This window comes from Halichoeres trimaculatus, unplaced genomic scaffold (genome assembly GCF_033239565.1).
Source record: "Halichoeres trimaculatus isolate MK-OKI-2021-1 unplaced genomic scaffold, fHalTri1.1 fHalTri1_scaffold_2, whole genome shotgun sequence".
NCBI lineage: Eukaryota > Metazoa > Chordata > Actinopteri > Labriformes > Labridae > Halichoeres > Halichoeres trimaculatus.
The window spans coordinates 21,701,625-21,726,156 of NW_027437180.1; the positions used below are offsets into that span (position 1 = coordinate 21,701,625).

Genomic DNA, 24,532 nt, shown 5'->3' on the forward strand with positions numbered 1-24,532 from the left:
TGGTAAATAGCCAAAGGGCCTGCTGGCTAGGACTGAAAACGAACTCTCCCACACTGACCTCTAAATGCACCTCTTCCTTTTTTCTATTCATTTATTTATTTCTCTTGCTGGGCTCTCTTTCCCTTCCTCTCGAAGTTTATCAAAAGATGTGGGAGGCAGTCTTGCAACATTGCATGACAAATGATGCTGCCAGAACAAATAAAGTTAAACTAAGCATGGTTTTAAATCAAGTGTTAAGTGTTTTTAAATGAACCAGTCTGTCTTTTTTTGAATAGATCATGTTGCTCTTGAAATGGCTAATCCCAGGCTTGGATCTCAGAGTAGTCACCTTTTTGATGTGATTAAGGTGACTTGATAACCAGGACAGTTTCAGCCCATTATTTGTAGTTTTATATACAAGAACTATAAGATGCTTTTGAGACAGGTCTAATACACCGCACCACTTAGCAATGGACATACAGTACATTCTGTTATCTGATCTGATATTTACTGCCGGTATTCATCACCTGACTTCAACCTAAATTGCACTCGCTCCCCTAAATTAGCCCCGTTAATAATTGTCTGTTGAGCTTTCAATGACCCTCAAAATTCAAGGCTGGTCCTAAGCAGCCTTGCTGTTTGTGAGATGGTTATTAAAAGCCTGATTGCCTCAAAAAGCTGCCTGCTTTGCTTTATAATGCAGAGCAGACCAGCACAGAGAGGAGAGGAGAGAAAAGGAGAGGGGAGGAGATGCACCATTCTAATGATCTTGACTGACAGTGACTTAGCATTCATAAACAGGCTGTTTGCTGGTTTTTACACAGATTGGATTGATTTTGCTTATTATGTTGCTTGGCAACCAGACACATTTAGGATGTAATGCACAGATTAAGTGCAGAAAGCATTTATTATTATAAAAAGCTGAATTGATGTATCTTTTGATGTTTTAAATGCCATGTGGGATGTGCAGTTTTAATTTATATTACTCAATAGAAATAATGAAATATGCTTTTTTATAATAAATGTTTTATACATGAATGTTCCAGGACAATATAAGGAATGGACTGCATGCCTCCATTGGGGGTATGGAGCCAAAATAGATGGGTGCTGACATATTGCCCTGGAAGAACCATGGCATGATAAAGTGATAATGCTTGTAGCACAGTGGGACAGAGATCATCCCCTGCTCTTACTTGAACATTTGACACATTTATCAACATTGAAGTTGTCTTCAGAAATCTTGATCCGTCTTTTTAATATCAAATACATTTTTTTAAACTTAATTTCTCTAAAAAAAGAAACAAATTTAAATAAATTATTCTGTCAAGAACTCTGTATCTGAAAAAATAAGGGCCATCACTGACACTACATCCATACATTTTAGAATCTATGGTTCTGGATTTCAGATACCCTTTACTTTCAACATTTCTTCAATGTCATCAGTTTTTTTTTAACATTCTGAAAACAGTTTTCATCTATGTATATGTTCTGTCTTTGTGGGTTTAGGGACCAAACCAAGACATGCATGTTGTCTGTGCTAATGAACATCACACACATGACAGACACTTGTGAGCTATTTGGAGACAGCAGTTCAGTCTGAGTGACACTTGAGAAGGCGTAGACATGAGGAGCTTTTTATCCTCCCCTCTCTAAAAGCAGTAACGACTCGATGTGATGATTAGCTGGACAGACTGCAGTGCTGAGGACACATCTTTCATACCAGTATTATAGAGGAGAGTGAAATGATTTGAATTTTTAAATTATCTCATCACATTTCAGATAAAAGAGACGAGGCAGAATAATATTATATACTTCACTCCCAAAGACATTTCTCTGTCATGACTCTTTGATTTAATTTCTTGATTTATTCTCTATCCTTTGTCTACAAAGACATTTGTCTTTGATTTGATTATTACATGAGGGGAAACACGAATGAGCAAGACCATAACCCTGTGCTTCTCGTCACAGCTTGGATAAAAAAGGCACAGCTGCCTCATACTTTGTTCCTCATTTACAAAGGCATTTTCTTGTCATATTAACACAACACGCTGTCAAAGAAAAAGCAATGCAGACGGATCAGAAAAACATCAAGAGCTTTGATTTTCTCAGTTTGCTCACTCATGCACACATCTCTTACATATCTCATAAAATTGGCTTTAGTCATGACTTCTTTGGTTGTATGAAAATTTGTTAAGTGTACGTCAGGACTGAAAATTTGTTTTGTTCTCTTTGCCCTGCAGGAGCGAGATGGAATGCGTTCCATACTCGAGTCTTATGACAGCGAGTTGGCTTCAACTGAGTACTCGCCTCAGCTCAGCAAACGTCTCAGAGAGGCAGAGGACATACTGCAGAAGACACAGAGCCACAATGCAGAAATGGAGGTGTGTGTACAACACTTACATACACTGCACCCAGACAGAATTCTAGTTAAGACTTCTCCAACCTTGTTTATGTTTTTTTTTGTGGTCAAATATTGTTATCAGAACTGTGGTGGAATTTTCATATTGTTTATGCCTTTCCTTAGTTAAAGGTCCCATATTATGCTCCTTGTCTGCAGTTTAATATGGATCATTGATGTCTTCATGAAATGGTAGTAACATTTTTTGGTCCAAAAAGCCAATAAATCAAGCACAGCAGCATTGTTTCCAGGCTCTCATAGCCCCTCTGTTCAGAACGGTCTGATTTAGTGGGTGTGGCCTTCATATGTAAATGAGCCACTGCTGATTCCGCCCCGCTCTTCTGGGTCAATGTTTGGAAAACAGCGAAGCTAATTTACCGCAACATTACAGGCTAAAGCAACCGCTACTAAAGTTAGCATCCTGAAGCTAGCATCCTGAAGCTAACACAGAGACACGGGGGACACTGAGGAAAAGCTCTTATATCTGCTCCACAGCACACAGCAGGGGTATCTGCTCCGGTGGACCAATCAGGTCAGACTTGCTCCTGATTGCTCAAAAAAGGGAATCGCTGACATCGGCAAATCTCAAAAATCCAAACAGCTCGTTTTAGGTCAGGATTTTACATTCACAAGCACTACTAAGTACAGGTTTTGTCATTGAATATCACATTTTGTGGGCTGAGAGGAAAGCCAAAGACCCACAAATTTCACTAAAAGACTCAATAAAGTGATTTTTTGCATAATATGGGACCTTTAATTCTCTAAATTGCCTCTATATGTGTCACAATAATACCTGTATTTGCCTTAAAGTTATCTGTATACAGAGACTTAATATATAAATTAATGCAATAGAGGTCTTAATACATTTTGACAGAAATCAAAAGCCTGTATATACATCCATTAATGGGCCATAAAATTACAACCACCTACGTACTACTGTGTAGAACCCCCTTTTATCAAATAAGAGCCAAAAAAAGCTCTGATCTGATGAGACAGGACTCCACTGGATTTCTTAAGGTGTGCTGTGGTATCTAACACCAAGGCATCATCAGGAGATCCTTTAAATCCTGGAAGTTTTGAGATGAGGCAGTGCCAAGTGTCAACTGCACTTTCAGCTGTGGACAGGGGTCAGCGTGGACACCCTGATTGATGTCCAGCTACACAGTCTCATACACAACAAACTGTAATGCATTGTGTGCTCTGACACCTTCCTACCAGAAGTAGCATCAACTTTTTTCAGCAGTCTGGGCTCCAGTAGCTCTTCTGACCTGATCACCTAGCTATCAATGTCCAGTTCCTTTAAGAGTCGCTTACATCTTTATGGAAACCACCTTTCCTGCTTCCCTGCTATCTGTTTCGGGATGGAAATGTGCACCTGCTGTCTAACAGCATAATGAGAAGGGCCACTGTAAAGAGAAAATCTGTGATTATCACTTCACCCCGTGGTCATGATGTTAGAGCTGATCTATTATCCACCTTACTTTGTGACACATGGGTACAGCATTTTAGATATTATGCATGTAAATAGTAAAAATCAATAAAAATACTTTGGAGCTTAAGAACAAAAACAAAACAAATCAGGCTTGTAAATAAACTGGGGGATGAGTATGAGCTCACAGCTGTAGGTTTCTCAGATACGTGGTGCACAGTTTGACAGACATCAATAGTGAAAACTGACTAAACTGCACTTTATGCTTCACAGAGATTTTGTGAGGAACATTAGACAAAATAGAGAAACATTATTAAATAAACTCCATACTTTGGATAATTTATCAGTTTGTCAGTGTCAGTGCTGGATATCATTGAGCTAATGATGGGAAGTGATTGCTTGCATTCTGTATCTGTAACATTTACTCATTGTCTCTCTGTTCTTGGATTTAGATTCAGCTGACCAAAGCACAGGAGGAGACAGGAACGCTAAAGCTGCAATTACAAGAAGTTTGTATTGACACATATACACACACGTGCCCACATTGAAAATCAGTTGCACATTTCCCTGTTAAATTCAAAAAATGTCTTTCAGTATAGAAAACTTTTTTTACTACTTAATACATAGTCAGATGTTCACAGACTTCATAACCTCAGTTGTCTGCTATCTCAGGTTCCTTTTTAGTCACGGCTGTTATCCTTGCAGGTGCGCAGTGCCTCAAAGATTCTCTAATGCCTCTGTGACTAACATGCTGACGGAACATCTTTTTTTCTGCTGTTCAGAACAATGATGCTGGAGCTGTGTGTCTTTTTTTGCAAAGGCATTGTGCAATTTAGTGCCTGGATTTTTATTTCTCATCTTAGAACAGAAGGTTTCTTGTCTTGTTTCTTCTCCTTACATCCTGACTTAGGTGACATTAATTGACAGGCTACATGAAGAAAACTAGCAATAATAGGACATGCTTTTTAAAACTGTTTCTTAAAGTGACTGGTTGCCAGGTGCACTGTAAAGATACTGCGGTCTTTGAATAACGTTAAGTAGTTTAATCTGCAAGTTTTTCTGGATTCATCGGGCACAGTTCATCTGTTGCATTTCAGACATCAGGAAATTAATTTTAAAAAAGTTTTTAACAGTGAACCGCTTTTATTCATGGCATTATCGCTGGTTGAAGCCTTGAGCTGGCAGGTGTGACCCTAAACTCTCCTACACGCTCTGTGACCATGTCTTTGTATCCTCAATTGTTCCTTGATCTCACTTCTTTTCATGACTCCTTGTTGCCGCGGAGACATCAACATAGCCATGGCAATGAGTATTGACGCGTGAAATCCACCTGTCTGGTAGAGCTGTAATTACTTATCCGTCTTGGGAAGACTGGGAGCTGAGATGAGCTGAGAGACAGACAGATGCTGTCAGGAAGAGAGGAAAATGCAAATGTAAATGAGGGATGATTGCAAAGAAAAACCAACTAAACATGCAGGGTAGAAGTAAAAGGGAAATAAGTCAATGAACTAATGGTGTATTGGGGATATATATACATATAAAAGAATTTGTCAGGATGTCTGCTGAGAAAGATAGCAGCACACTCAAATAGAGTGCGCTAGATTTATCTTCAGCCAAAAGGTTTGTGCTAGGCGCATGGCCAAAGGTGGTTGGATGTTTGTGCACAAGACCCATTTTTTCCCCTGTGTGTCCCAGGTTGAGCTGGAGCTGGAGTCTGTGAAGAAACAGCAGGCGTCTGCCGCTGACAGCAGTTCTTCAGTGGCCAAAGAGGAGGTCAGCATTCTCAGGTAAACGCACACATGCAAACACATATACAGTCACACACACACACAGAGTAAACATGGCACAGTACAAAAGCAACCAGTTCAAAATCAGGAAAATGAAAGATCCACCATAAACCTGGGCTGGATTAACTCAGTCAGACCCTGTATCCTTTGTCTGGGAGCAGAGCTCTTCTTTCAGGATTACCCTGTTGAATCGACAATGAGCACAGTTGTTACTCTACAAGCTAGATATTAATAAACAAGTACCTAAATGTGTGTGCTTGCATTTTACAGACAGAAAATAGAGGATTTAGAGGCAGAGCGGCAGCGTTTGGAGGAGCAGAATAACATCCTGGAGATGAGACTGGAGAGACACAACCTACAGGTGAGGCACCAGCACTTTTCTCCAACTGTTCTCTGTGATGGATTTACCCGTCTGGCACAAAGGAACCAATTTAATAAACCCAATGGCAGGAGCTGAGTCCATATGACATCGCAGATTGATTCACACAAAAGCTTCCCATATCTGACAGCTTTTCAAACACAATTGGACCCAGGTGTGATTCCAACACTGACCAATGGAAAAGTCTTAGAACCTGTGGTTGGTTTTAAATTCCTTCTTTATTGGCTGAAGGGATTAGAATGAACAGAGCAGTGGGGTGAAGGAGAGATATCGCAAAAATAAATTTATACCCTCCCTGGTGTCTGCTGGGAATGAAACTGGAATGAAATAAATCTCGGCTCACACGCAAACACACATGCATGAGCATGTGCATCTAATCCAGCCACTTTCATCTCACAAAGTTACTTAACGAACTCGCTCCCTGATTCTTGATCCCTTCTTCTTTTTAAATTGGCCCCATCTATCTATACTTGTGTATGTGTTTCATCTCAGCCAGGTCCTCTCACTCGCCTGACTCAAACTGTGCCAAACTAAGCTTACCAGGGCACTTTATTGAAATGTGTGTGGGCAAGCGTGTTGGTTCCATTTAGCCGGGGGGTGAATGAAATCCATGTGTTCTCAAGCATGACCACCACTTTTAAGGCAATTGACAGCAAGGTATGCGTAGGAGTGCGGTGTGGACATGGGGGTGTATGTGTATGGATGCACACAGGTTTCAAGGTTGCACGGTCAATGGATCAGTTCTTAAGAGTTAATTCTTATGACTCCGCCATGGTCTAATGCACACCCAGAGACCGCTACATCAGACTGTGTGAAGATGACTGACTGAAAGGAGGAGCGTTTGAAAGGAGAAATGAGTGTCTGAATGAGTGGGCATGAATGACTTACAGAATTGAATGCTTGGATAAGCCCACGATGGGAATTTTTATTGTATCAACTTGTGTGTCAGATGCGTGTGGCCTAACCCATCATTTCAGTCCTGTCCCTATATTTAGACCACTTAAAGCAAAGTGACTGTCAAACAATCACTGTACCGCTACAGCTTTTTATAAACTCAAACTCAATTACTCAACCAGTTATCTGACATTAGACTTTATTAGCTTCACTCAAAGGGGACATATATGATCATCATAAAGACCAGTGAGACTATAAAGACCCAACCAATCGCCTGTCAGAGCTCTCCATGTCAGTCAAGCCTTCTGAAACTTTGTGAGTTACACCATAGGAAAATTTATGCCACATTTCTCCTTATTATTGTCTTCTTTTGGCTAAAAGGACTCATTTGGCCAATTAATGGCATTTTGCCTTGACTAATGCCTGGGCCCAAATGGTAATAAACAGAGAATATTAGAACAATATCAGGAAGCTGAAATATTTTTCCTACAGCTCCTGATATCTGAGATAACTGTTAATTTTCATTTTCTTCTCGGTGCACACCCCCTCCTCCGCTATGGGTGTGGCTGATTGGACTGGTGAAGTGTGAGCTTAAATGAGTTCCATTGGAAAAACATCCTCACTAAAAAGTTTTGACACTAGTTTCTGACTGAAATCCCACAAAATATGTGTACAAGATAAAATAAAGGTATTTAGCCCATTAAATTACAAAAGAACCAAGGTATAGACCTGATCAACGATAGAGTTAGCTTTAATTTATTTCTGATGTGGTTTGGCACTATTAAGAAAATAAAATTAACTTGAATTTGAGGTGGGGGTTTGTATTTGATGGTCATAATGTCATAATGAGTGCTCCCTCTGAAAAGAAAGGCAAGCTGAAACATTGGCTGAGGGAATGGGCAGAACTGCAGAGCTATCTTTTATTTATTTATTTTTTTAATAGAACCCCTTGCTTCTCTGTTCATCCCAAACATTCATTATTGATGGTGACAGAAAGTTAAACATGTTACATCCTGCGAACCAAATTTCTTTTATCACCCCCCTTTCTTGTTCAGAATATTAAATGCAGAGGCTTCATAAATTGGTTATATGTGGTACAAGTTTGGCAGTAGGGCTGACTAAAACACTATGAGTAGATTGGAAGTAATATAAATCACAGAGGTGACATAAGCATGGGTCCTAGGTTTGACCTTCCTTTGCTGCATGTTTGTTAGTACTGTCTCTTTGTCCTTTCTCTCTTCTGTTAGTAACTCTGTTGTCTTACTAAATGAATAAAAGTCCCTAAAGATGAAATTGAAAAAGAGAGTGTAGAGGAAAACAAACTTAAACAGTGAAAAAAATTCTGAAAGATATAGTGCTGGAAAAAAAGGGAGCGTATAAGTGTGGTATGTTTGAAAGTAGTTTATGCTGAAATGCGTCTGACAAGGCTCTCTGAAAGGGCTGTCATTGTGACGATTGAGTCTAATTGATAACAATAATGTTTTTTATAGATGTTTTTCAGCATCTGTCATGGACTGTACAGCTCTCCTATAAGCTTATTCTTTCCATAAGTAGCCCCTCTTTGATTTGAAAAGTGTTTTTCTTGCTGGTGTGAAATCACGCTCATTAGCACATGGAGTCGAATGACTTCACTGTCGTGGCCTAAGCAAGTAAAACACAATAACAGCTGCTGTGAAGTTAAGAACAAACAGATCTGTTTCCTACCATCAACCACTTCTTCACAGATGCTCCTTGTATAACTTTTGTCTGATGTCTTGAATTTTCTTTTTCTAGTTCAACGGCAGAGGCAATGAAGGCCGACTTAACACTGCTGTACTTCATCTTCTTGTTCTTGCTGCCATTGCTTTGTCTAGACAAAGATAATTGTTGTCATTGCAGGAGATTGCATCAACATAGTCTCCATTATACGCTTACATGGACATACCCAATTGAATATTAGTCAGGCACAGGTGACTTGGGTTTAGACACATTTATGGATAAAAGGAGTCATGGTTTTTTAGATGTGAGATGAAAAAGCTATTGGCAGTTTATTTCACTATTGCAGCAGCTTGGTTGTTTGTTTTTGAGTGAATGATTGGCTTGAATTGTGCCTTTTTTGACTGAAGTGATTCAGAGGTTAGAATTCTTTTTGCCAATTCAAAGCTTTGTGAAATTATCAAATTCATTTTGTTTTTCATTAATTTTGAAGTCATAAAAAATGTAAACATCTCCAATACTCAAAAACGTGTTTGGATGTTACCTGCAAAAGCCTGTGGTGTGACATTTTGATTTAAATTGACAAAGTCATGGACAAAAAATAATTCCTTGTGTGCGTGTTTCTTACTTTACAGTTTTGGGACTATAAGCGCTACTTAGTTCTTCACAGATGCAGGTGTACATAGTTGCCAATTTTTGCTGCCTATGCTAGCTGTGACAATCCTATCAGGGTTACTTAAACAACAGACCCTTGTGGCAATACTTAAAAATTTAACAACCAGTTTAATTGGAAAAAAAAAAAAAAAATTGCCTAAGACATTTGCTAGCAGTCGTGTTATGCCGCGGCCACACCAAACACAAACACGCAAATTTATTCACGCGAATGGCCTGTCGCGCCGTGTGAATGCCTGAGTCTCGCCGCTGGACTATTTTGACAAGCCGAGGGGCGAACAAGAGTTAGCGCGGTACTGCGCATGCGGAGTAGAGAGCCCATTCATTTAAAGACCGAAAGCCCAAAAAAGCATCTGAAAACAATGAGCTGTGGTTTCAAAAGTATGACAGGAGAGTGTGTGAAAGCTTTGGAGATCACAATCAATGCCTGCTGCCTCTCCCTGGTAATCCACCTCCACCAGCCCTGCCTGGCTATTCCCTACAATCTCATCCTCGATCCCCCGAACCCCCTACCACCCAAACCCCCGACCCCCCAACCCATGTTCCCGGAGGTCTCCCTGGGGATAATGGAGGGATGGAGGAAAGAGAGGACCGCAGAGAACTTCCATCTTTTCCCTGGCTCTGCCCCTGCCCCGCTCTTTCCTCCGCTCTGTCAGGCTCAAAACTCCGCTGAGGAAAACACAGTCCGACTCACAGTGATAGCCCGTGCAGGCAAGTCCAGCTGGGAACGAATGTTTACAGAACTTACATTCAAAACCTGTCTCCTCAGAGACTTTCACCCAAGCCTGCTCCTTTTTTTCCGGTCTCTGTAGAGTGCACACATCGTATCGTATAACTCTGGATGATGACACACCACACAGATTATTTTCTCCTCCATCTTCAGGCGGAGTTGGAGCCGGAGATGGGGGCGGTTTCCCCCCCCAACGTCATCAAATCAATGACGTCGTGGGGGAATGTCATCTGATTGGCAGCCACTGCAAGCATTCACGTGAATTTGCGTCAAAAGTTCAATATTTTGAACTCAAGCGAATTCGCGTCTACCGCCCAAACGCGTGAACGCTCCAAACGCACAAATGCGCCGCCCCAAATGCCCCAAATGCGCCGCCCGAGGCGAATCGGCAAATAAAAGCGTCTTTGCATTGACTTTGTATGTAATCGCGACGCAAATTCGCGCTTGGTGTGGTCTTACCATTAAAGAAACATGTTAATTGGAAGAACAAATACAATGTTCCTGACCTTTTTGCTTGTATGGTGATTTCATGAAAACGAAACTGAATATTTGAAACCTGACCTGTAGTTGTATTTTGTAAGTGTACTACAAAGAAGTCTATCAACTGTTGTTGTTTGTTAATAAAAAAGCAACTACATTCCATGTTTTCCTTTGACAAAAAGATTTTTTTTTTACTTTTCTTGTTACATAATGCATGTACCTGACAGCATCACATAGCTACCGAACAGATGAGGCATGCAAATTGTTTAACATGCTGAATATCAACATGTAGAGCAGGGTTACAAAATTAATTCTTAGGGACATACAGTCATACGGATGCTCAAACTACTTGATGTAAAATTACTGCAACAAAGATAACTGAACAAGAAGATTTCTCAGACTCACAGTGTCTGTTTTTGACATACAAGGATGTTATCATGGTCAGGTGTCAGGTGGTAGCAACACCAAGTTACCATCAGTCCAGCAGCAGAGCCAGCAGTCCCCAACCTCCTTGTTAGTGTTGTCACTGGCAGGTGTTGTGAATCGCTCCCTTACAACCTTCTATAAGGTGGCAGCACCTGGCCGAGTTTTTCAACTAGGCACAACACCTCTGGCCAGTTGGTTTGCATTGAAACAAGTGTGAATTGGCACCACTGTGACAGCTGAGTGTCATGTGAGAACAAACACTTTTTATATTTACCTTGTAGGAAATGTGGTAAAAGGGTTTTTTTATGCACTTTCTTACACAATAAATCTCCTGATGCTCGATTAATAGTTAACATCACTAATGGAGTTATTCTTTTATGCTCCCATTGGGTTAAAATTACAACTTTCTGAAACACCGTGAAGTGCCTTTTTTCGCACTTCATTGTTTAAAGTGAAATTTATTATCCAAAATAATGTGAAGCTGAGCCCCAAAAGCACTAAACCACATCGGGATGGACATTTTTCATGTTGTGGGTTGGCATTTTCCATGAATGAGAGCTGTTTATCTCAGATTGATGAGGATATTAGTAGCTAAAGAATGGCAGCTGCAACTGAGTAGACGGAAGAAATCAGCCTTTCCACATGCCAACCTCAGTTCTGAGTTTGTCTTCACTCTTTTATTACTATGACACATGAGTACCCAGTTACTGTATCCTATTGTGTAGGCTTCTATCCCACCAGCCTGTGCCTTTCGATCGCACTCTGTCTGGTATACTGTTCGTTCTGGTAGGAGTAAAAAAAACATTGAGTTTCCAAGTAAAATTGATGGCAGCTTTCTGACGTTTGAGTAGAAGAGATGCTGGCAGTCTGGTTCCGTTCTCATTTAGAAAATAAGTGAAATGATTCAAGACTTCAGAAAAAAAAGTGCCTTAGCCTCCTTCAGCCTACTCGATATAAGATGCAATTTGTGAGAGAAATGTCAGTAATGACATCTATGCTGAAGCACATTTGATTGAACATGTTAGTATTTTCCTGCAGCCTTTTTACAACTTACAGATGGGGGGAAAAACAGCTGAGAAAGATCCCAAGTACTCAAAGAAACTCTCTCTTTACAGACTTTTAAGTCACTATCAGCGATTCCTTGCAGTAATTACAGTTATATTTTATTATGCAGTCTCATATTTCAGAGGAAAACCATCTGCCCAGCTTCTGGCATGCTACAACAAACAACTGTGAGTCCAATTACGAGCCCAAAGACACAAGAAAGGTCACTCCAACACCTGGTTCATACAGGTGAGAGGGTTTCATGTAACCAAGCTGTGTGATGAGGGAAAAAAGCACAATTGTACTGTTCCAGAGGGAATCTTAGGCAGGGTTGAAGTGATGCTAGATCCAGAGAAGGAAGAGGACCACAAATTATACTGTAAGGTTATCATTGACAAATGCAATGTAAGATTATGACTTGCCTTTAAGATGAGCTTTGATGTCTTTTTAGAAAGAAAATGCATTCCATGTATCAGTTGTGGTTGAAACCACTACTACATACCATTGAATAGACCTGCAAGAGCCCTTAAACTGACAATTTTATCAGATTGCACAGACACTTGTTCTAGACAAACCATTCATTGAAAGACCCATTACCAACAAAACATTTTCAGTGCAAAGTGCATACTGTTGCACATCGACTACTACTCTGAGCTCCATCTTGCCTTTTCAAGCACCATTTGGCTGATGTCTGTCTTCCACTAGGGTACCAAGCAACCTCACTGGGCCCCATCTGAGAGACTCTTTATCAGGATATCTTTTCCTCAACAGGCTGGCCCTCTTAAATCTCACCCATGCAGGAAAACACCAAAGTGTAACCTCAACCAAAAAGTATCCATATCCACATTGCACAAGGCACAGAGGCTCAGTACCTGCTGCATCATTATCAAAAAAATAAATAAATTGAGCCCTTAGATACACTGTGGTACCCTTCTGCCATATGTAAGTTCACATATTGTATCATATGAGCTCTATTGATGTTTTTCTTTTATTTAATCTTTCATGTTGCTAAAAAACGACAACACAAAATTTCCATCCTCAAAAATCATGTGTATGTCTACGTTAAATGGATCCATTTTGAATTTCAGTGGGTTGAACCTTGGCATGTGAAACTGGATGGTATTAGATTGTAAAGAGTTATAATGTGTACACGATCTGCGAATCCAGAGAAGTATCATTACAGGCACATTTTGTCGTCATCTGTTACAGTTCTGTGTTCATACATGGAAACATGTCAGTGTTCATATATTGAGTCAATCCACTGCATAACTGTGCTACAAATACTGAATATGCAAATGGAAGGCCAACATTTTAGAAGTTTTCTTTGCACGTCTACAGTGTTTTATAGTTTGTAACAGAGCAGTGTACATGTCACTCTCTGATACACATGATGTTCTGCAGAGATAGCTAACTTGAAGAATCTCACTCCATTTAAGAAATAGTCACACTACAGTGCTTACCAGCCCCTTTCTATTTACAACTTGACAGATAATGTGATTTCAACAGTTTTAGTTTTGGCTTTATTTTCTAAAACTACCTTCTGCCTCATTAGTATCACAAAATTATCATGTGAGTACTATTACTTTGAATTTGAAAAGAAAATGAAGTCATCCAAATGAACAGTTTGATACGGTGCTATCATGAAAAAAAGTGAAGAAGATGGACTGATTGGCTATCAACCTGTGCACTTTGGTTGTTTACCTGTTCAAACCATTATTACTTTTTGGGGAAAAAAAATGCACCCACAAATGAGGTCTTTTTAAAAACGATCTCTTTTCCTTTAATAGATTATTATTTATTCTCTAAGTGCTTTGTTTTTTAAGGTAGAGAAAATAGCCTGATCTTACTGGTCTGTAAAATAATATAAGTAATATGAATAAATAGAACAAAAAAGACTAATATATAAGAAAAGTAATAATGAGATTCTTCAAATAAATATTTTTTTGACACATTGCTTTCCCTTACTTGAGCTCATTTAATGAAGTTGCTGTATCGAGTCCCCGCAAAAGACATCGAAACCCAGTATGTAGTTTTCCATGATGGAACCAGTAACACCAAGGTTTCATCTACCCAGGTTAAGTATAAATAACTTTTCTAAAGTAGTTGTTAAAAAAGAAAGACAGTCTGTTTTTAGAAATGTGTCCCAGCTTGAAATAGTCTCCTCTGCCTCATCACTTGACCTTACTCTAACAGTTCATGCAAAAAAAAAAAACTGTTACGTGTATCTGTGTTCCTTTTTTATGCTGGTATCCCAGCGCTAATGCACTCACTCCCCATCAGCATGTCACCTGTTCGTCAGTGACTCATGTGTCCCATGTGGTCACTGCTCGATATAGTACCTAAGTGAATGCTCCAGAGTGATTTGTTTAGCTGTGCAAAAGCTGACATCATTCCTGGACTTTCAGTCCCTCTCCCTCTTTCTATACCGTCCATCCCTCTTATTTTCTCCCTCTCTTCATCCCCTGCCCTGCTGCTCTCTCTTTTCTGTCTTGTGCTTTTTCTTTTTTTTTTAAATAAAAAAACAGACTAGGCTCCTTGGTATGTGAAGCATTGTTATTGTTGTTCTATGAATAACAGATATGTAGCCTTAGGCCTGGAACTACACCTTGCTGCCCTGTAAATACTGTGTGGAACAAAAGGCTGTATATATGCATGTAGCAGACGCAGACCCCCCACCCCAAAGCACACATATAGACACACACACACACCTAATGGGCCATCTGCAGCACTGTAATATTAAACAGTTTGTATTAAACCACTTTGAAAATCTAGCAATTTGGCTGCGGCAGTGTGTCTAAATTAAAATAGGTTGTTGTCTATGTCACTGGTCTTACAAGGTGGTCCAGAACCCACTAACTTCATGTCTTACCAACCAGCCTGAATATATACTTACCTTTGAGTCCAAATTGTGAAAAACAAAGCTAGAACTATTATCAGCACCGAGCTCAATGATGAAAGCTTCTCATGTGAACAACCAGTGGAAATGCTGTTTAGCAACTGGGCCTCTCTGCAGTGGAGCAACTATCGCAATTATGTGCTGTCCCAATGCAACAGGGCAGCTCTGCCAGGTTTATACACAAAGTGGAGATAGCAACAAATCTGCAGTCATCATCTCTGCAAGTTTCAGGCAAGAGAGCCTCAAGTCCTCTTCATATTAGAAGTATGCAACGGTATCAAATTGTAGACCTTTTTTGGGCATTTACTTAAATTACATGCCACATAAATGGCGTAAATACATCCCAGCTAGACTTATCTTAAAAACTCTTCTTAAAGTCAGAAATTATTTGATCTTGTGATCCATTATGGCTGACTTATCTGTTTAAGGAAAGTTGTTCGATGCTTTACAAATGAGCAAAAACTCAACCATCATTAGAAGTCCCCTGTACATAAAAAGGAACTATTGTTCCCTTAAGAAAGCTTCAAGTTTAAGTAGACGGCAAAGGAAACTCACTGCCCAAATAGATATCTTCTTTTGGAAATGTCAGGTGTAACTGATAAAGTTTATGTTGTCCCAAGTTAATCCACACCCAGGGAAATGTTCTCTCTTTTGCGTCCTGAGTGTGCAGTTAATGGCGATTGTAGCTTCTTCTATCTTATGGATTACTATCTCCGTTTGGTTGTTTGCTTTTTGTTCTGGTTTTAAGGTTCACACTTGGCCCTCACGTTTTTTTTTAAACTTGGTTCTTGGAAATGGCATTTTTCCATTTTCTTTAAGTTTGATTTGAGAGTTTAGCCAATTAAAAGAATGATAAGCTGTTTTTTGGCTCCCTGTAAAAGCAATGTGCTCAAATGCTGAAAGTAATAAATTGTCTTCGTTTTGGCTTGTAAGCAGTCAATTAAAACTTTGCTCTTCAGCCTAGATCAGGCATCAAAAAAGTGAAAGATGACATCTGCGGCCAAATCATTCAAATTTTTCTTCCGCTTGACCTCATTTTGAGGACGTATGTTTGAAAGAGAACAAACTTTTTTGACAGCATCTCGCTGTTGGCTGCATTTTTAGGACTAAACTTGCCTTTTTGTGCTGAGTTTACAACTCTAATCTACATATCTGTCTCACACTATCTGGCTCTCCTTTCCACTCTGCCTCACTGTTTATCAACACACACACACACACACACACACACACACACACACACACACACACACACACACACACACACACACACACACACACACACACAAAGAAAGATCCTTACATAAACCCTCCATATACAGATATGAAACATCAAAAAGTTGTATTCAAGTAGCAAAAAAGCCAGGACTTTCTTTAGTAGTGACGCGCCCGGTCAATTTTAAAATATTTGATATAAATACACACTTTTTTCCTTCCTCATTTTGGATCACTCTGTGCTTTTCTTCCTTTTGAATTATACAAAGCTCTATTTTTATTCGTGTGAGGCTTTTCCCCTCCATCCATGCTGCTTTTTTTCCATCAGCTGGAAGCTATGAGACCCCTCCCCTTTGCTTTTTCATCATGTTCTTTTCCATGTCCTTCCCCACATCCCGTCGTCACATCCCCTCTCTGCTCATCTGCCTCTTGCTCTCCTGCGTGCCTGCAGTTTATTTGGCAGCTGTCACTTGAGGGCACACAAAATCTAATTTAGCCCCTAATCAAGAGCGTAGATTGGGGTGTGTGCGTGTGTATGTGTGTGTGTGTGTGTGTGTGTGTGTTTTATTTTTGCATTAATCTTGGAGAGATTCCTCTTTCTCATCCAGACCTCATAACATAACGTCTGGAAGAAACAAAAAAAGAAAAGAAACATGTTTCCAGGAAAGAGCGTCCTCATTGTTTTACCATAAGCTTCTTAATCTGTGTTTTCCCATGTCGCCAACATTAATCTGGATTTATGCCTCATGGCTGCACTACTACCTTTAAATCTTGTTAGCCTGTAGTAAAATATTACAGTGCAACATTGATATAATAAAACTCTTCTGGTGCAATAATTTAAAATTAAGGTCGTGATGTAATTCTTCCAGAGATTTTTGGCTCCACAACCCAGAAAGCTGATGCATACTCCAAAGTAAAGTAACAGGAGCCCTTGAGCTAACAGCTAACCAAACAGATGTGTTTGACAGTGAAAATATGAGAACAATCATACTTTGAATAGGTGCTGTGCTATTATGTTTGTTTGAAAATCATTTACCAGACGCTGCTCAAGTCCTTTTATTTCCTGATGAAAAAAAAATCCCAATATAAAATTATTTAGTCAGAGTACTGCCTGTTGTTTTCATACACAGTCAACTGAGTTAAGATGGTAACATTTGCTGTTGTACGGCATGATTCAAAGAAGATCGGTTTGAAATATGTTTTCAATAATTGGAATAGTTGGATGCCAATACTGGTACCTGTGCTTTGTCTAATGCTGAGCTGATCCGATACCTGCATTAATTTAACATTCTCTTTTCCTAAATATGAAGATGAGACTGAGAATTATGTTTTAGCAAGTTCAGACTTTCAAAATTTGAATTTGATGTCAAATTCATTAAAAGCTGTTTTGGCTTCTTGTGTGTCCTACACTGTCTGTTTTATTCACAGTTGAGAGCTCTCTTAAAGAACACATCAGATGTGTTTGATGCTCTGCACACCACGTATCAGTGCAGCTTGTTCTGCTGCTGCGGTCCTTACAAGTCTGAGCTGAGGGCAAAGACTGGCACGCTGGGAAATAAAGCAGGTAGGCAGTTTGATGCTCATAACTTCACTGCTCACTCCAGCCTCTGTAGAGAGCGCTTTGGCAGGCTGTAAGAAGCAGAGCAGTCATAGGTTACAGCAAATACATATCTTTAGGTTCAGAAAGTTGGAAATAAAGCTTCTTGATTGAAATCCAAGCTCCCTGTTTCCCACACAAGCGTGAAGGAGAATTGCTTCATCCTTGCAATGCTGGCATCATTATTTGTTAAACAGAAAAATGTGAACATAAGCTACTAAGTGACTCATTAGATTGTTGCAATATCCTGAGAAACTGGATGATTTCATACATGTGTAAGTCTTTCCACCTCCACTGAGGCTGACATTCAGCAAACTCAACCAAAAGTTAGAAAACAGCCTCAAAATCTCCTGAGTGTGAATGGAGTATAACGTGTGACGCTGCTCTCATCACAACGTTTTTCAAAGCAAATAAGAGGATATCAAGTTGTGCTGATGAGACTAATTTGATTTATGATCTTTTAAACTTTGGTATGAAATGAGTTATATGTTTTCAACTTCTAAAGGTTTTTGGTGCTGTATTTCTTCAAGTTACCTGAACATCTAAAGGACTATGAGCTCTGTTTTTGTCACAGCAGTAGGTAAGACTTTAAATCGAGCGGCATTTTCTTTTTCTAAATTTATAGAAATATGGATCGACACTTGACATGCGACTTGCATCGAATCCTCAGAAATGTTATGCTTGTATGCATGTATATTTCTGCAAAACTACTGTACTGTGCTGCTGTTGCGTGACTCTGCACCAACATGAATAAGCAGATGACCTTTGTTCCCTTTGTAAGATGTATATATTCTTGTACATTTACCTCGTCAGTGCTGCTTTGATGCATAACTAAAAAAGGTCAGACTTTTACAACCGCTTGCAGCAGCCAGTCCAATAAACCAAAATACTGTGAAATAGATATTGTTGTGATGAAGTAACCTTATTTACAGCATCCAGACTGTTCATCAACTGTGTTCATGCTTGGGCATCACATAAAAACAATCCATCTTTTTTTCCCACTGCTTTAATAATAAAAAAAAAAAAAGGAATGAAAGCTTGTCTTTGTGCTCAAGTGCTTCTCAGCAGCTCTTCAATGATAAAATGAGACAGAAAAGTGTAGTTAAATGATAAATGACCAAAGTTTCTGGCGTTTAAGTTGTACTATTTGTCTTGAGTCACAGTAACTTAAAGCAAGGATTGATTTCTTGGAAAGCACTTATGTGATGCACTTCGTTTATCATCTCCTCCCCACTGCCTCCTCTGAATCACAGTCAGCACACAATCTCTTAGAGTTTCCATAAAACACTTCCTGGCCTTTCCATTAGGAAAGTCTGTTCTTTTCAGGCTTTTATGATTTGTGCATGTTTTATACCAAAGAAATACTATTACAGAAAAACTGTGAACAAAGAATGATTTTAATTCTTGTACAGATGCATCTGCTGTTTGAAGTGCAGTAGCTTTGGAGACTGCCCATATTTTTGAGCCTTGTGAGGTATGTGAAAACTTCAAATGCAGTTTACCTGATCAATACAGGGAGTGAAAAGTCTGTGGGGAAGGACAGAGAGACACTCTCTTCTAGATATCAATACTTTTTAGCCCTGTGTCTGCATCCAAGACCAGACAGATCTAAATTGACTACCTGATTTGAAGACATGATCTGAAGACTAAATGAAATGCACCTTCGGACATCCAAAGAGACTTCTTTCCCCTCTTTGTGTGGATGTTCACTCTAGATTAGTATGTATTGCTCAGTCAGCAAGGGAAAAAGGATATAACAAAAGCCTGACCTGTAAGCTGACATACCACTAAGTACACATAATGTTTTTTTAAATGTTTTTGTTGATAAGTGCTAATTGAGTGGAAACTTGTTGAAGCAGTCTTTGTCCTTTTTTTTCTCTTTTTTTTCATTTTAGTTGTCTTTGTATTAGGAGCCCATCATTACTTTTTATGGCTCTTTTGATGGCCTTTGATACTAAACTGGTGGTCCTATTTCCAATAAGATGGATGAGCTTAAAAAAAAGTGAAGAATACTTAATTTCTTAAAATTCAACTGTAGGTTAAATTTGAGGTATAAAACATGTTTTAACTGTTGAACCTGAAAAAAATAAAGCGACAATTCTTACAGTGATCTGCAGCATACAAAGTAATGTGAGGATTAAATGTCAAAGATGTGTGTCAGAAAAGTTCCTCCTATGCCTTGACTTGCAGGCGGCGGCAGAATGGTCACAGTGCCCCTCAGTGTACATTTTTATAGCCTCTTGGTGTCCACCCATATACAAATATATTTCACACTACAACAGGCATATTCATTTATGATTACATGTACCTCGAAAGAGTCTTTTATCACTCTCAGAAAACGAGTACAAGAAAGGTGAGAGGGTCATTTCCTCAGGCCGCTCATCATCCAGGGGAAAACCTCTCCTCAGGATATAAGTCGAAGCGTTCACATAAAGTTCACATGGATTTACGCACAGCTGTTCATGGATGACAATCACAGCGTAGGGTGTACAGCTCCCTCAAGCAAAGATTAAACTTTTGAACACAATTAGTGATCTCATAAATTTGTATACAAGCATAGTGCTATTCAGTGAACATAATATCTTTCTGTGCTCATAATAGGGCTGGGGGACAGAACAAATATACTCGATGTATCACAGGTTTTTGCATGTGAGATGTATAAAACAACCATATCCCAATTATCGAATACAAACGGTAACCAAAATGTTTTCAGACATCCAAACGTACGTAAATCTTTTTGGTGATTCGCTCCTTTCATTCTCTGCTGCTCAGCTGGTGCTCCTCTCACAGCGAGCATCACATTCCCCCGCCCACCCAGAAAAATTCTCCTGCACTTACACATCTTATCAGTCGCAGGTTGTACGTTCTTGGAGCTTGTTTTCTAAAGTTTAGTTGCTTATTTGAGCTTGCTAAGCTGTCCGTATGATCCCTGATTCTTTCTCAGCTCTCCACAACGAGGGACAAACGCGATTTGTTGTTGACTTTCATTTTCACTTTTCAGCCCACCCCACGGCACTCAGCTGTGTGTAAAACATGACGGCAGAGGAGTTTGATGCTTTTTTACAACTGAATACCAAAATACTGCATGCTTGGATATTATCAGAAGACAAACCCAAATCCAATATAATTCAACCAGACCCTAGGCTCAAAGACAGAAGTCACTAGAGTCCTTTTAGCATGACCAACATTATCCAGGTAGCTGCTTTATGGAAATGAAAGTAATATTATCTCGAACTTCAGTTCATGATATTTTCAAAGTGTAATGTAATATAATACTATGTAATGTAATGTAATATAATATAATATAATATAATATAATATAATATAATATGATATGATATAATATGATATAATATAATATGATACGATATGATATAATATGATATGATAAGATATAATATAATATAATATAATATAATATAATATAATATAATATAATATAATATAATATAATATAATATAATATAATATAATATAATGAAATAAAACCAACCAGTTAAATAAATCTGAATGAATTATTTTACTGGAACTAAAAATATGTAACTACATAAAGTTTGGTGTAAAATAAAAGGTTTGCTAAACTACCTGATTGAGATTTTCCCCCTTTTTCTTGCAAATTTTAAAAATCCAACTGAAAGGTCAGCTTGAATCATTAAACTGATGTCATTTTATTAATCAAAGGGTTGGATTTAACATCAATATAGTGATTTAGAGGAGAAATCAGAATATCTAGATATATATCATGTATCAAGATATACCTCAAAAATATCTATATATTTGATTTTGGCCATATCATGCAGCCCTAGCTTATAATATGTGACGTGACTGTGTGCTTTTTGTGAACTTAACATGTGATAATCAATATAATTTGGAACTGTTAGTTGCAGTTGCATAATGATAACATGTTTATACAACTTTTCAACAATGTGTCAAATTGACAGCCTTATATGCCCGAAAATAAACCATCATGTCAACTCTGTATGTCTTTCTCTGGAAACACTTGAGACTTCCAGAGTTCAGAAAAAACGATTAACTTTTAATTCCTTTACATTAAGAACACTCTTTATAAAAACAGTTCTTCTTACAGCAGCTGATGTTTGTCTTTCTGTCATCCAGGGAGACTATGATCCAGTCAAAACCAGAGTCCTCCACTTCAAAATGAACCCAACAAGTGTTGCCAAACAACAGCGCCAGCAAGAAGTTGAATCTCTCCGGGAGGAAGTGACAAGTCTCAGAGAACTGGTGCGTTCGTTGCAGGAAGGGGGTGCTCTGGTGCATTCTCAGGACGACTCCAGCATGCAGATCTCAGGCCTTGGCCTCAGTCTGCCGCCATCCAAAGAGGTGTTGGGTAAGAAACCACAACCTAGGCTTCTCTTTACTAAATTGCCTCATTATCTTGTGCACGCCTTGTTATAAATGAAGCCAGGTTGAGCAATTTTGTTGCCTCTTTCATTGCCCATCAAATTTCCATCACCATAAATTTTTATGTAGCTGAACACAGGTGCCTCAGCTGAGATTAGTTCAGCGAAAACATTATTAGAGGAATGAATCTTTGCTAACACAGACCACATTAATGTAGGACAGGGAAAGAACATGCTTATAAAGATCACAGCTGAAGGTTTAATTAGTTACTGACAGTTGTTAGCAAATGATGTCTGACATGCAAGTCCAGCATGCTTCCTGTTTTTTTTTAACCATCATACACAAGGTATTCAGTTTTCAACATCATGAATGAATGGTGACTTGTTTCATAACCCACACAGAAAGTTACTATGGTTACTAAAGAAAATTTAGTTTGGGCTGTCAAAGTCAACATGAAGGAGGCAGTTTGATTCTCTGCTTCATTCTCTGCGGCACATTTCTAACAGGTTTTCAGGTTCTGTTTCCTTTGAGACTAATGAAAAGAATTAAACAGGAGAACACCAGACTAAGAGGGGAATTGCTTCATTGATATTTATATTAGAGGCCACTGAGGCTTTTGTCCTCTCAGGAGTATATGACAGACAGTTGGAACAGGGAAGTGTAGTTATGACAGGGTTAAATATTTAATTGGGGTTCAGGGCAGTTCAGTGCCAAAAGTCTAATTTGTCTTCTGAGAAGCTCACAGTACACTCCTGTTCTCTAGCTCCTCTCATCTCCTCTCTTTTTAACTCTGTCCTCTGTTTTCCTTTTCACTCTTCTACATCTTTCTCCTCCTCTGTCATTTTTCTCTATCTTTAGTTTTGTCTGTCTGCTCTTTTATTCTCCACGTGAAGCAATAATTGAGTTTCTTAACAGTGTGTTCTTTTTTGACTCGAGCAGATAATATGGACCTAATGTGTGGTATCTGTTGTTATCTTCAGACCAGGGCCACTGCAGTGGTAGGTCTGAGAAAGGATCAAAGATGAATGGAATCATTTTCATGTCTTTAAAGGTGGCACAGATTGATTACAGAGTTTTTATTTAAGTCATTGAGAGAATGTAAAAATGGCATTCAATTTTAGAGAAGATAGTTGGTTCCATGTTCTCACTAAGATTATTTTCTTAACTTCCTTAGCGCAAACCTTTGTCTGTATAGTACGTGGATAAAGTCTCCATGATGTCACCCTTCAAAGCAGAGCTTTGGAGTCTATTGTCAATAGTTGCCGTATCCAAAATAGGGACTCAACCTGTGCTTGCCTATCAGTCAGGTCAGCCATGTCCTGAAAGAGGCAAAACTTTCAGTTTAACCTTAAAAATAAGGTACCATGAAATAATAACCACCATGAGACAGGCCATTTTTAGTGAGTGTGTATGTATCTCCCTGCCTCACTCCCTCCTTATTTTAAGACTGCAGGTTTCTGCTCGGCACAGAAACAGTAATGCAGTAATGGTATTTGCTTTAACATTTTGAACCCTGGGTCATGAAAATCTTTCATAAAATCAAAAAAGAGCTAAAATTATTCAGCCTGTGTTGCTGCGGGTGTATAGGTGATCAGTGCTGCAGGGCCAGTGACCTCAGAGCGAAGTACTCTCTACAGTCAAGTGTTTTAATGAGATTTTAAACTATCATGAATACAAAAACATGTAGAAAATAAAGCGGAGGATTAAAGACACAGTAACTGATATTCAAATGTATCTTTAATGCACCACATTAGAAACCCGTTCATTAAAAGTCATCACGCGTGACTTAAAGCAGTGAATTGAGGTGCTGCTGTTCAGTCTTACCTCACAGTTTTAAACATGAATGCATTTTGTGAATGATTTTTTCCCCTCACTCCTTACTGGAAATGTCCTGGGGGTTACTGTATTACAGAGCCAAAATAATGAAAATATATAGGTTTCAGCACAATTCAATAGACCCCCTGCCATAAGGCTTTTAGATAACAGGTTTGCCAATGACCCATGATGTATCCAGGGCTTGGACCAGATTTTTTCAGATAAAACTGCCACAGCTATGTTCTTCCCTGCTTCTGTGACAGCAGTAGACCAACTCTGCTGTCTTGTATTTCTCTAATTTTTCAAACAGATGATTACTAATTAAAGGGGCTGTGAGGAGTTTGAAAGTGATCTTGAAAAAGTCTCCTTTCTAGATATATGCCTGATCGTAATCCACACTTTAAAATGAGGGTATCAGCACCAATATTGCTAGTTACAGGTTGTTCTAAATTGCTACTTCTTAGCTTCAAGGTTGCGTTGATTTATGACACACCCTGGTCTCTATGACAACACCACGCCAGCCAACGAAGTTTAGTGGTGAGAAGAGATAATACAGAGATATCTGTGTTTTTTCTGCTAAAAACAATTTCTGTAATTAATTTTGATGGTAGACACAGGAGTCTAACTGTTAGACAGAAAAAGGACAGAAGTGCATTAGAGAACTAAAGGGGAGAGTGATATAGTCCAAGCTAAAGGCTAACACAGGTGCTAAACTGTTAGTGTTTATCTCCATTCCA

The 24,532-nt window shown here is 39.0% G+C and overlaps 1 protein-coding gene across 1 annotated transcript in view; it reads left to right on the top strand.

The window, feature by feature from the left end:
* The window catches only part of mad1l1 (mitotic arrest deficient 1 like 1), a 70,978-nt gene that overhangs the window by 17,687 nt on the left and 28,759 nt on the right, over positions 1-24,532 (top strand). The window contains exons 12-16 of the mRNA XM_074663141.1: positions 2,220-2,360; positions 4,259-4,315; positions 5,502-5,593; positions 5,864-5,954; positions 21,735-21,966. Coding sequence (XP_074519242.1) covers positions 2,220-2,360; positions 4,259-4,315; positions 5,502-5,593; positions 5,864-5,954; positions 21,735-21,966 — 613 coding nt within the window. The remainder of the gene's footprint in view (positions 1-2,219; positions 2,361-4,258; positions 4,316-5,501; positions 5,594-5,863; positions 5,955-21,734; positions 21,967-24,532) is intronic.